Below are 11764 nucleotides of genomic sequence, written 5' to 3' on the forward strand. Positions count from 1 at the left end.
ATGCCACACACAGCCACACGCCTAGGCACATGCCACACACTGCACGCCCAGCCACATGCCACCCCCACACAGCACCGCTCACACACCAGTACCACAGCCATGCTACACACATGCCACCACACACATCCACATGCCACATGCCACACAGTACACACACCCAGCCACATGCCACACCAGGCCACACACCATGTGCACATACATGCCACAGACACCCAGCCAATTGCCACATCCTCTACACACGCACACCCAGCCACACACCACACCCACCCACATGCCATATACACACAGATAGCCACACGCACCCAGCCACATGCCAGAGATGCACCCAGCCACACGCCATACACTGCATCAGACACACAACCACACGATACTCCCACACTCAGCGCTAGACATGCCACACACTCAGCCACACGCCACACATGCAACCAGCCACACACCACACACGCCCCAAGCCACACACCACACCTACCCACTCGGTAACATTCCACACGCAACCAGCCACATGCCACACACGCCCACCCATCCACACACACACAGCCAATTGCTAGATGCCCCACATAACACCCAGCCACATGCCATACTCCCACACAGCACTGCTCACACACCAGTACCACAGTCATGCTACACACACGCCACCACGCACATCCACGTCACGTGCCACACATGCTCACAGGCACATGCCACATACAACCAGACATGTGCCACACTCCGTCACATGCCACACCCTACACACAGAGCCACATGCCACATACGTGCCACATGTACCTGGCCACATGCCACTCAGACACACCGTCACACACCATACATGCAGCCACATGCCATACGTGGAGCTACATGCCACACACCGCACCCAGCCACTTGGGTGCACACATCACACACCCTCCACACACAGCCAGCCACATGCCCCACAAACACACCCAGCCACGTGTCATGCCACAGCCACCTAACCACATGTTCAGCCACATACTCCACACACCCAGGCACACACGCCCAGCCACGTGCCACACACCACACACACAGAGAGCTACACATGCTGCACACACCCAGCTACGTGCCATGCCCATGCCACACCCAGCCACACGCCGCACACTACAAACACCCAGCCACATGCCTCACACCACACACACCCAGCCACATACACAGCCACACGCCACCCTCACACAGCACCACCCAGCCACACACGTGCCACCACACACACTTACCTTGCTGCCTGGCCCACCCAGCAGTGGGACTCACATGGCACTGCTGTCAAAGCAGCTGCAGCGAGGTGGGGAGCAGAGGTGGAGCTGAGTCCGCAGCTGCAGCCGCCCCTGCCCCATGCACAGACCAGGGGCCACATGCCCCCCTCAGCTCCCTGGCGCTGCACCTCTGGAGGAGCTGCTGGGCTCTGAGTGTGCCACGGCCTGGCCCGGCTGGGGCCACATTCACCGTGACTGGGGCCTCGGCCGGGCCAGGTCGTGGGGCAACAAGAGCCCAGTAGGTCGTGCAGGGGCGCAGCATTGGGGAGCCAAAGGGGCAGCATGGGCCCTCCCTTGCCCAGCTCCCCTGCACTGTGTGCAGCAGCAGAAGCTGCCCAGCCACACCCCTGGAGGAGCGGCTGGGCTCCCATGGCCCCACGACTCGGCCCAGCCTGAGTGCAGCCTGCCCCCACCACCGGGCTTGACCGGGTGCAGCCTCAGCCCCAGTCCCTTGTGGCCCTTCCAGGGGCAGACAACTGACCCCCCACCTCCCTTTCCTGCTCTCCTCCCTGCTGGCTGTTGGGGGTGGGGGGGACGACCATGTCTGCCCGCTCCCTTGAACCCCAGTGCAAAGTTGTGCCCGAGGCTGCCTGGGCCAGCCCACCCTCTTGGCAGTGTATGCACAGTTGGTCTGGAGCGTTATGGACAGACAGACAGACAGGCTAAGACTTTTATTATATTAGAATACTAATAATCTGGTTTGCCCCCACTGACTAAATACATACACATGAATATTCATATAAAATCCCTTTTCACTCTTAATAATCCCCTTTGCCCCCACTGTCTAAATACGGGTCATGGAAAGCTCTTGACCTTCATCTCTGGGGTCAGAGGGGGAAAGAAGATGGAAGTGATGGTTCTGTTTTAATGGTTTGCAATGTTGCAGCAATGCAGACCGTTCCGAAAGTCCCTCGTTTTCTTTCTAGTTAATGCTGTTCAGAACCCGTGCGTATAAGTGACTTTCTTTTTGTGCACTTTGGGGGTGAGAAGTGCAGTGCTGGGGGAATCAAGTCTTCAGACATCTGTTCCCCCTGAGCAGAGAGGAACCTGGGTGTGCCCCGGCGGTTTTGCTTTAGAGAGTGGAAGCCTTTATCGGTAGTTTGTCCATTCCTGTGCAGGACTTTCCCAGCACCCCTTACCAATGCAGAAATGCTCATACATGTTCCCTTCTTCTCTGGAAAAGCAGTTTTCCCTCCCACACTTGGGCAGTGTCATTGTTGCCTTTCTTCTTCCCCCTCCCCCCAAAAAGCAAAGGAAATGCCAGCGGCATTTGAGACATAGCGACAGTATAAGTGAGTGATGTAATTCTTTTGTTTCCCTTGGAGAAGTCACTTATCTTGAGTTATGGGATTGTATTTGATACTGCTGGAGCTGCCGGCTTGCAGACAGTGCAGAGTTATTGTCTGCTGTTTGGATGTGGAGATTTAGGAAGGGGCTGGAAATAAGTAGTCAGTACTGTAACTTCAAAACATGGGGAGAGCTGGAGCAATTAGAGGGGCCTGTGCTGCGCTCAGAAAACCTTTCTGCTTCCTGCCTTAGGCCATGTGAGAGGTGCTTGAAACGCATCCTCCCTGGCCCAGCCCACCAATGGAGCCAAGAGGTGGCCCTGGACAGCAGGGCTAGGTTTTGCTCACAATAAAACTGCCCAGCTAAAAGCCCAAGAGGTGCCCGTGAGTGGATGACATGAAGCCCTCAAGGCTACATGGGAAAGCTCTGGTGGAGCCAGGAACCAAACCCAGGTCTTCTGAGCTCCTCCCGACCAACTCCATGAACCTCACTGATGAGATGCGGTTGGACTGGAGACCATCCAAGGCTGTTACATGGCTGTAAAACCTCTGATGGTTTTTAGTAATTGTTGTTTTGGTGGTTTTGAGGCAGATCTTACGAAATCTTGAGCAGTGACAGCACTCGCTGGCTACATGGCATCATTCATCTAGCTTGCTGCCCAGGGTAGACATGGCCGTCATGCTTAAACCCTGGAGCGCAGCACCCCAACCCAGTGGTAGCATCTGAGCACTCCAACCTCCAGCTGGTTGTATGGCACGTGGTGTTTGGCACTCACAAGAGCGCTAAGGAAGAGCACTTCTGGGCACGCACGACAGTCCCCCAAGGCCCCTTCTGAACCTCCGGGATACAGAAGCTAAATGTAGGTTTGTTTTCACATTGACTCGTGTCCTTAAACCATGCGCTAAGCCAGAGGCATTGGGATGGCGCCAACCATGCAGGGTGGCTGGCATTTTGCAGGCGTGCGCTGTACCAAGATGACACCCATCCCCAGCTTAGGTCATCTTACCACTCACAGACCAGGCAAGCAGGGCAGTCGTGTGTCCGGCTCACTCTCTGCTACTGGGCCCCCTGAGCAGACGGCTAAAGACGAGAGAGCGGTGAGCACAATGACCGTGTTGCGTTTTGGGTCTGAACATCTGCATTAAACCACCCACCAGGTGTTGGTGCATCATCATCTGATTGCTGTTCCTTCGTGCAGAACTTGGCACCGAATGCCCCTTGCCCGGGTCCGTGGGGTTTCCAGCAGTTGAGCTGGTGCCGTCTTTCATCTGATCATTTTGTTGTCGGTTTCTGTGGTTTCTTTTCTTTCCCTTTTTTCAATCATGCTTGAAGTGGGAAGCTGGCGATCTTTGAAGAACAATCTCTGAAGCTGCCGGTAGGATGGTTTTGTTACAACCCTCCGATTTGTGTTATTTTATTTTTAAAATCTCCAGCACTGGGGCTCTGGAAGGGGAGGAGGCGGGGGAGAGCGTTCTCTGGAGGGCAGCAGGCTTTCTAAGGTAGTGTCTGAGCATCTTTAAAAGTGGGCATCTCGTTAGCTAATACATTACACCAATCAGGGAGAGTTATCTTAAGCCACAATTAATCTGCTCCCTGGCATATGTTGATAGGGAAGCATCATGCTGTTTCTTAATTAAAAGCAAACGGATTAAAAATGATTAATAAGAGTATTAAATATTCTCCTAAACTAAAAGCTTTGGGATTCTCGGGTAAATCGAGCTTTACGCAGGTCTGCAAACTGGAAGGGATTTACTGAGCTTTTTTTTTTCTTCTTCCCCTTTACTGAAATCTTCATAAGTGCCCTCTTTTGTATGCAGGGGGGCACTTCTGTCTAGTCTAGGGGCAGAGGCAGGGAGCAGTAACTAGGGAGTTTGAAAATAACAATAGTAATAATAAGGAAAATCACAAAGTCTAAGCACAGTCCCTGTTGGCAGACAACTGGAGAGCTAGATCTCCCTGTTTGTTTGTGTAAAGGCCCTGAGCTCAGCCAGGTACCGAGCCTGGTAAAGCTTTTCATAATTCAAAGTCTGTCCCACTTTCTAGTTAGTAACTTGCTTCCCCCTTCGCCCAGCCCAGCTCCCTTACTGTGGGCTGTCCGTGGGCACTGCGAGACTCTGGCTTCCTGTTGGTGGGTTGCATGTGGAAACTGGACTGCATCCAAGTGACACTGTCAACCACCAGTGGTTTGTAGGAGTTGGGTGGCAAGTAGGTGCGTTGGGTGTTGTGGGGGCAGTTACTTTTGTGAGCACAGGGAAGGAGCATCTGCTGTGGGTCATGGGGGAGGAAAGACTCCCAGCGAGTTCCTTGGGTTGTGGCAGCAGACGTGGGGTTCAGGCTCAGATGTGCGGTTCGTCCATCGGGTTGCCATGCTTGCAGCTGAACGTACTCGTGTCTCACTCGACTGGTATGAACAGGCAAGGAAGCAGCTTTCTGCCAAGGGTAAACTGTATGTAAGAATGGGCCAGGTTTCAAATCCCAGCTGGCCTGAGTGGTAGGGAATGGAGGGCAAGCCCTCGAGGGTCTCAGACTTTGCTGCCTCTAGTGCTGCTGCTCCAAGGAGCTCCAGGTTCTGGGCAGATCTGACTGTATCCACCAGTCCAGCACACCGGGGAGCACGCAAGACTTCCCTTTAGGCGACAACACGTACATGTATAACACATCTTCCCAGCTCCTTGAGTCAAGCAAGCAGGAATTGAAAGGCATGAACGAAGAGGAGCAGATGGCCTTCTGGTGCCGGTTTCATATGTCTTGGGACAGATTTATCCATGAGCGTCCCAGCAGTTCTGGGCTGGTTTTGTTGTGACGGGGCTGTTGATCTTGATGGCGGTTAGGTAAGCAGCCACCCTGCTTAGCTGGTTGCATGCAGGCTGCATTCAAGTGAGAGGCAGGGCTGTTTCCAACCCCATGGCCACAGAGGGTTTTTTAATGCACCCACCTATTAAATTACCGTGCTGAGCTCATTGTCATTCTGACTTTGACTTCGTTAGTGATAACAGAGAAGGATAGTGCACCTTTAAATGACGAGCTTTGTGTTTAATTACCCAAATAAAATGACATAAATATGAATGAGCACTAATGGTGGTACTTGGTTTTCCGGAAACCATTAACAAAACGATTCTTAAATGATTTGTAAAGAAAATGAGAGGAGAAGAGAGGAGCGAGAAGGCTATTAGGCTTCTAACACACTCCTGAATTATTATGTAGTCAACTACCTAGCAAGTATCGGGCTAAACGATCTTGCAACAGAAAAAAATGGGTTGTTGCTGCGGCTTTTCCTGGTCGTAGGCGCTTTGACCTCCACGGTTGTGCTCAGATCTGCTAAAATGGGGGTTAGGTTTCTTGGCTGGTGATGGGCTCAAGGACTAGAAGAGTGACACTGGTGCACTGACATCGCTTCAGTTTCTAGGTATGTCCCATTGTGGCTCAGTGGTCTGGTTTGGTGGATCTTTCCCTGAGAAGCCCTCAGATAACTGTGCCTCCCGTTGCTGTGAGTCTCTCTCTTTCCATGGGACTGAGTTAGGAGTCTGCATCCCACAGGTTTGCAGATTCCACGGCCGTAAGGTTTTTGCAAACGAGCTGAAATGGAAGAATCGCACTCTGGGGTGGGCTGTTTTAACACAGCTGAGCAGCTCTTACAGCAGGAAGCAAGCAATGGCACTGGCATTTGACATGTGGCAGAATGCAAGCCGATGATTTAAAGTGTGGCTCGCTGCTCGGAAGCCAGTGCAGCTGCACCTCAGATCTGGTGGGTGGGTGAGCAGTGAGGGACTTCGGCTTTGTAAGCACTGAATCTGCCTGAGGTGGCCCTTGTGTAAAAGCATCAAAGAATACAATGGCTGGAGCATGGGGCTGTGATTACAGAGGTGATGCACGGGGGGTGCACGTCTTGCAAGACTGCAATGGACAGGTGTTTGAGTCACCATATTTCTGTGAGAGCTGTCTCTGTGCACCTGGCGTTTGCACTGGAGCGAGCCTCGTAAGGTCCCTGTCACTCTGGGCAGCTTTCTCCGGGATTGCAGAGCCTGTCCCTGCTCTGGTCGGGTAGGCGTGTGCTGGAACGTAGGCAGCAGAGCCAGTCAGCTCTGAAGGGCATCTAGTGATGCTGTGCCTTGCTCTAACCGATGGGACGAGACCCCCGCTTTTCTGAGGGTGAAATCTAGAGCCTCTAATGGCAAAACAGCCTTTGCCCTCCCTGCACTCAGGGGCCCCGTCTGACTTCAAACCAGAAGGCCAGGCAGGCTGGTGCCACCTGGAGCTCAGTTGCATCCGCCATCCCCTTAGAAAGGCTCGGAAGGAGAAGTCCCAGCCCTAAATGCAGGGGGCTGAAAAGCTTGGGAAGGATTTGTGCAGCTGGTCCCTGTCACCCCTGAGACAGGAGAGGCCCCTTCTCCCACAACCAAAACACCTGCCTAGAGTAAGTAACTCACATTGCCAAGCATTTCAAACGACGGAGCTGCTGCCTCCCTGGTTTCCATTTAATCACATTTAAGGAAGGAGATGCAGAACAAATACATCATCCTCTGACTCCTGCTAATTGTTACTTGCCTTTTGCATCCATAAAAGCTAACTGCGCCAGGAAATCACAGAGGGTCTTCAGCCTAATATTTTACCCAGGGTTGCCAGTAATTGCTAATTAAATTTCAGGAATGGTAGCGCTGGGAACAGGGTAGTGCAATCACAGTGGAAGTTCCCCGGGACCTCGGGTGCGGGCTGGAGCCGGTTCGTGACACTTGCTGTTTGTTTGCAGGCGTACTTGTGGGATAACAACAAGGACCTGGTGGAGTGGCTGGAGAAACAGCTCACAGAAGAAGAAGGCGTTCGCTCGGTCGTGGAGGAAAACATCAAATACATCTCCAGAGATTACATCCTCAAGCAGATACGGAGGTAAGCAAGCTCCAGTGCAGCATCTGCCCCACTGCGGGAAGTGGAAAAGCTCCCTGTGTTTTCAAAGGCTGTGGCTACCCTTAGGGTTTTCCCCCATGAAATCCACCACTCCTGCTGACCCTTGAGGTGGTGGTAGAAGCACTGGCAGTGCCAGGAAGTTTGCAGATAGCTTGGTCACTCGGGCCCCTCTCCATACAGGTGCCAAGGGTCTCTGGGGAGGCTGAACTATTTCTTTAATTAAAAAGTCCCTAGCTCTGAGTCAGAACCGTTTCAAAAGATCTTGCTTGTGTGTCTCCTATTCTGGGTGAGGGAAGCAGATTAGCCAGCTCAGAGCACTTAAGGGAGATGTTAAATTCTAAACAAGCGGATGTCTCTATTGTGAGGTGCATTCTTTTCCACATGCAAAGCTAAAACAATCGGGTCGCAGGCCACCTGTTCCCAAAGCAGACAGAAAGCGGGGAGCAGGGAGTGCATGTCACTGGGTTGCTGCGCTTTGTAGGTCTTGTGCTTTGCAAGTTTTCCAGGCACCTCTGTAAAGTCTGTGCACCACAGGAGATAGGTGTGTGGTGCTTCTGGAAAAGAGAAGATACCCCTTGAGCATGATGGCTCCTACTTTCTTCCTGCAAGAATGATGAACTGCTGAGAGCAGGCAACTGGGTTGCATGAGCCTGGTGCCTCTTTATGCATTTCGGCTCACTGGAGCCTTTGCTGACCTGGCTTTCAGAGATCCCGTATGTTCAAACGGTCCTTAAATGGCTCCGTTTGGTACGAACTGCGGGCTGGCCAAGGAAAGGTAGCAAGCTGCAGGCAGCCTTATTACAACATGAGCTGGAGGAGGAGGAAGCGATTGGGGTATGTTAGCTGCTGGCACTCATTCTCTCGCCTTTTTCCAGTTTGGTACAGGCCAATCCTGAGGTTGCCATGGATTCCATCGTTCACATGACCCAGCATATATCACCGACCCAGCGAGCCGAGATCGTGCGGATTCTTTCAACAATGGACTCGCCTCCTTCGACGTAAGAGGATTCGTCTCCCACTCTCCTTTTCCCCCCCGTACAGTGGAAAAAGCTGCGAGTTCCCCTTTGCTCAACGCTGTACTGAGAAGAGGAAGCAAAGGGAAATGCTACAGCAACAACACTTTTATATTTGAAAATCAGACTGGCTGCAAAGACACAAGGAAACCGTCTCAAAGCAAGTTCCAGGAGCCAGGTCCTAGCTGTCTTAACTGTACCTTATTTATTTAACACCGTGTGACTGGACCAAAGTGTCAGCTGGCTGCTCGGCTGCCACGCAAAAGCACTACACAGACTATGAAGGGTACCCCGGTACCGTGAGGTCTTAACACGCTCTCAGCTCTGCCCCTGCCAACTCGCCTTTGTTCGCCCAGTCTGGGGGAGGTGGGACAAAGGTGGTGGCTTTGTACGTGCCAATGGTATCGGTCAGGGCTGGCTGTTCCTCCAAGTGCAGCTCAAACGTTGGTTGATTCCCCGTAGGAAGAAATGGAAAAATGGCACTCATGGTAGTTTTCTTACCCTCCCAAGGAGTGGAGACACCCAGTGACTCCTGGCATCTTCCCTCCTTGCTGCTGCTGGCTACGTTTTCCACTTCAAACACGCACAGCTGTCTTGTGTGCTCGGCCTCCAACAACCCCTGTCATATAAGTATTGTTCTGACCAGGGCTTTCAGCCTGTCTTGAGTTGGAACAGAGATTCTGCTGGTTTCCCGCAGAATGAAAATGCTGTAGATTATAATTGTTGCTTTAGCTGCACCCAGAAATTGGATGCTAAATCCATAGCAAATGGTAGCTTTTTCTGTCTTAAAGGCTGACCCCCCACCTATCACATCCTCACTTGTGTATAGAGCGGCATTGATACTCTGTCGGCACATTTAGAAGCTGTAGCTATGGTCGTGTTGGTACTTGTTAGTTTTCCCTGGATGAGAGAGACAGAAAGGCTCATTCCGTGGCATGGGGGAAGGTGGCAGTAGTTAGTTTCAGATGTACTGAAATTAAAACCACCTCGCTAACTTTTTTGTACTTTTTTGTTACTGAAACCAATGTTTTTAAATGAAAAAAAACAGCTGCTCAATCAACCGTGTGAACAAAGCAATTTTTCACCCTTTTAGAAGGAGGGAAAGGAATCACAAATCAGCCTTTTTTGTTAGCTGCTGTATTCACTACGTCACGGGAGGGAAGCCTCCACCCATGGCCAGTGGGTTCCTTCACAACTAGCAACAGTGATTTGGGTTTTTTTTAAAGATCATTTTCCTTTTGGATGTCTGCTTTAACAAATTAATGGTGACATATAAGTATTAGCTGCTACACTGGCATGGTATGTCAGCCGCACAAAAACTTCCCAGTAAAGGCTTGGAGATGGATTTAAATACAGCAGTAGGGTTGTGTCACTGGCTGGGCCAGAGTCACTAAAGGAAAACTCTGTTTAATTCATTTAACTGAGTGTTAATTATGTTCTAATTAGATGTTTCATTAGGATCGAAAAGGTGAGTGTTTCAGGCTGATGCTGTGGTGCTGGGAACAGGGACTACAACTGCTGCTTGAACAATAAGATAACTTTCCTTGCAACCTTTCATGCATATTCAGTATCGTCATCATCATTTCCATTCAAGGTAGTTGTTGCTTCCCAGTCTCTACTCTGTATCTCTGTCATTAACTACATCTTCTTCACAGTGCTGGGCAGGAGTCTGACTCTCTGATGGCTGGTGTCACTAGGTCCTAATTGCGACTGAAAACTGCAGTAGTGAAACCCAAGCAGTACAAGCCAGCCAGGCCAGCAGAGGCAAATCAATGTGAAACTGCTTCATGGCAACATTGCAAAGCAAATTAGCGATGTGAATTCTTCTCACGTACTGAATATGTTGCACCCCTTTGCTGGCAGAAGCAGGCATGTGGAGAAGACTTGTTTCTCTAGCTGCAGTTTTTAAAAACTCAGATGATGTGTGTTTCACAAATTCACCCCTCGTAGTGCCAGCAAGCATGACAGCCTTTGCCTGATGGTGCAGGCGACAAAGGCGCAGCTGGCAGGGCCTGGTTTTCTTTTATAACCCTAATTCCTGCTTAGAAGTAAAAGGATACAAGCATGAGATGGTAGGCAGTACTCTGCCCAGCCTCTCCTGCCCTCCCCAGAGGCCAGGTTATCGAGGTTGCTGCTGTACACCTCTACCAGTGCAGAAGGGCTCCTGACTTGTCACGAAGAGGTGAGTCTAGACCACAGGCAGCTTCTGTTACAGTGGGCCTTTGAGAACCTTTCATTAAGGTGAAGGGCTTGGGGAGGCCTGAGGTCACATCTGCTGGTGCTACTGCAGCATGTGCCTGTTGCTCCAGCTGCTCAGCAGAGCTGCACGTACCATGGCCATTTTGAATAGACCCACACCCCTCAGGCAGGGAAGCACAGGGAAGGAAAACCCCACAGCTCCACAAGTGCCAAGGATATTAAAATAAGAGCCTTGTTTTCAAATGTGTTTCCATCCCTTTCCTACCAACAAGCACCCACCACCTTGAAAATGCAGTGGCCAGGGTGGTGTGTACACGTGGCAGTCAGCGCACTGTAGTGGTAGTGATGGCATGCTAGTAGAGCTAGGATGCCGTGACCCAGGAGCTGGACACCTGTTCCAGATGAAGTATTAAACCCGCAAGGCTCGCGCCTGCCTCCTGGCTCTCCCAAACTGTGAGCTGGGGAGGGTGAGCAGCTGGCATTCAGCAGTTCCAAGTACCACAGCCCCTGTAAGCCAGACCTGATACTAGTGTCTTACTTAAAGCCGTGTGTGAGGGCAACAGGCAGTCAGCTAACAGCCACGATGATCTTCTTCAGCAGCTCCTAGGGCAGTGTTGACTGTCCATGGCCGTCTTGCTTTCTGTCTCTAGCTGCTGTATGGTGTGGTGGGAACAGAGGTGCACCCAGGTAGCACCGAACCCGGGCGATGTTACTGCTGGACACATACGGCTCTTGCTGGTACTGAAGTATTTCACTTACCTCAAAGTTTTTAATAAAAAGAATTGGCTCCAGTCTGTGTCCTTGATCACAATGTGTGCCCTGTGCTAAGCATTAGCTGTGCTTCCGCAGCATGGAGAAGGTTGCTAATGCAGCAAGTGGTTTATGCAAAACATGGCACAGGTCATTTACCAGTCAACACAGCCCTTCCACTGCCAAATAGATTGAACCAACCTAGTTCAAGCTGACACCTGGACCTGTGCGGCCAGGGTTAGCATGGTTAGCCTTCTCAGGCCAGCCTCTACCAGGACCTGCACAAGTTGCCATCGCGTCCTCCATAGGGACACAACACCTAATCTGCACCCTCCCTGCAGTAGCCAGTGCTGTCAAACAAATTGAGAGGGGGGG

At 51.5% G+C, this 11764-nt stretch overlaps 1 protein-coding gene across 5 annotated transcripts in view; it reads left to right on the forward strand.

The window, feature by feature from the left end:
* ACACA (acetyl-CoA carboxylase alpha) overlaps nucleotides 1-9507 on the forward strand; it is a 197607-nt gene extending 188100 nt beyond the window's left edge. For all 5 annotated transcript variants that reach the window (XM_019511095.1, XM_019511097.1, XM_019511096.1 and 2 more), the window contains 2 exons: nucleotides 7273-7409; nucleotides 8303-9507. In XM_019511095.1, the coding sequence (XP_019366640.1) occupies nucleotides 7273-7409; nucleotides 8303-8429 (264 nt within the window). In that variant the 3' untranslated portion in view covers nucleotides 8430-9507. The remainder of the gene's footprint in view (nucleotides 1-7272; nucleotides 7410-8302) is intronic.
* The last annotated feature ends 2257 nt before the right edge of the window (nucleotides 9508-11764 follow it).

The sequence above is a fragment of the Gavialis gangeticus genome, unplaced genomic scaffold (assembly GCF_001723915.1).
Source record: "Gavialis gangeticus isolate Ggan-Ray unplaced genomic scaffold, GavGan_comp1, whole genome shotgun sequence".
Lineage (NCBI taxonomy): Eukaryota > Metazoa > Chordata > Crocodylia > Gavialidae > Gavialis > Gavialis gangeticus.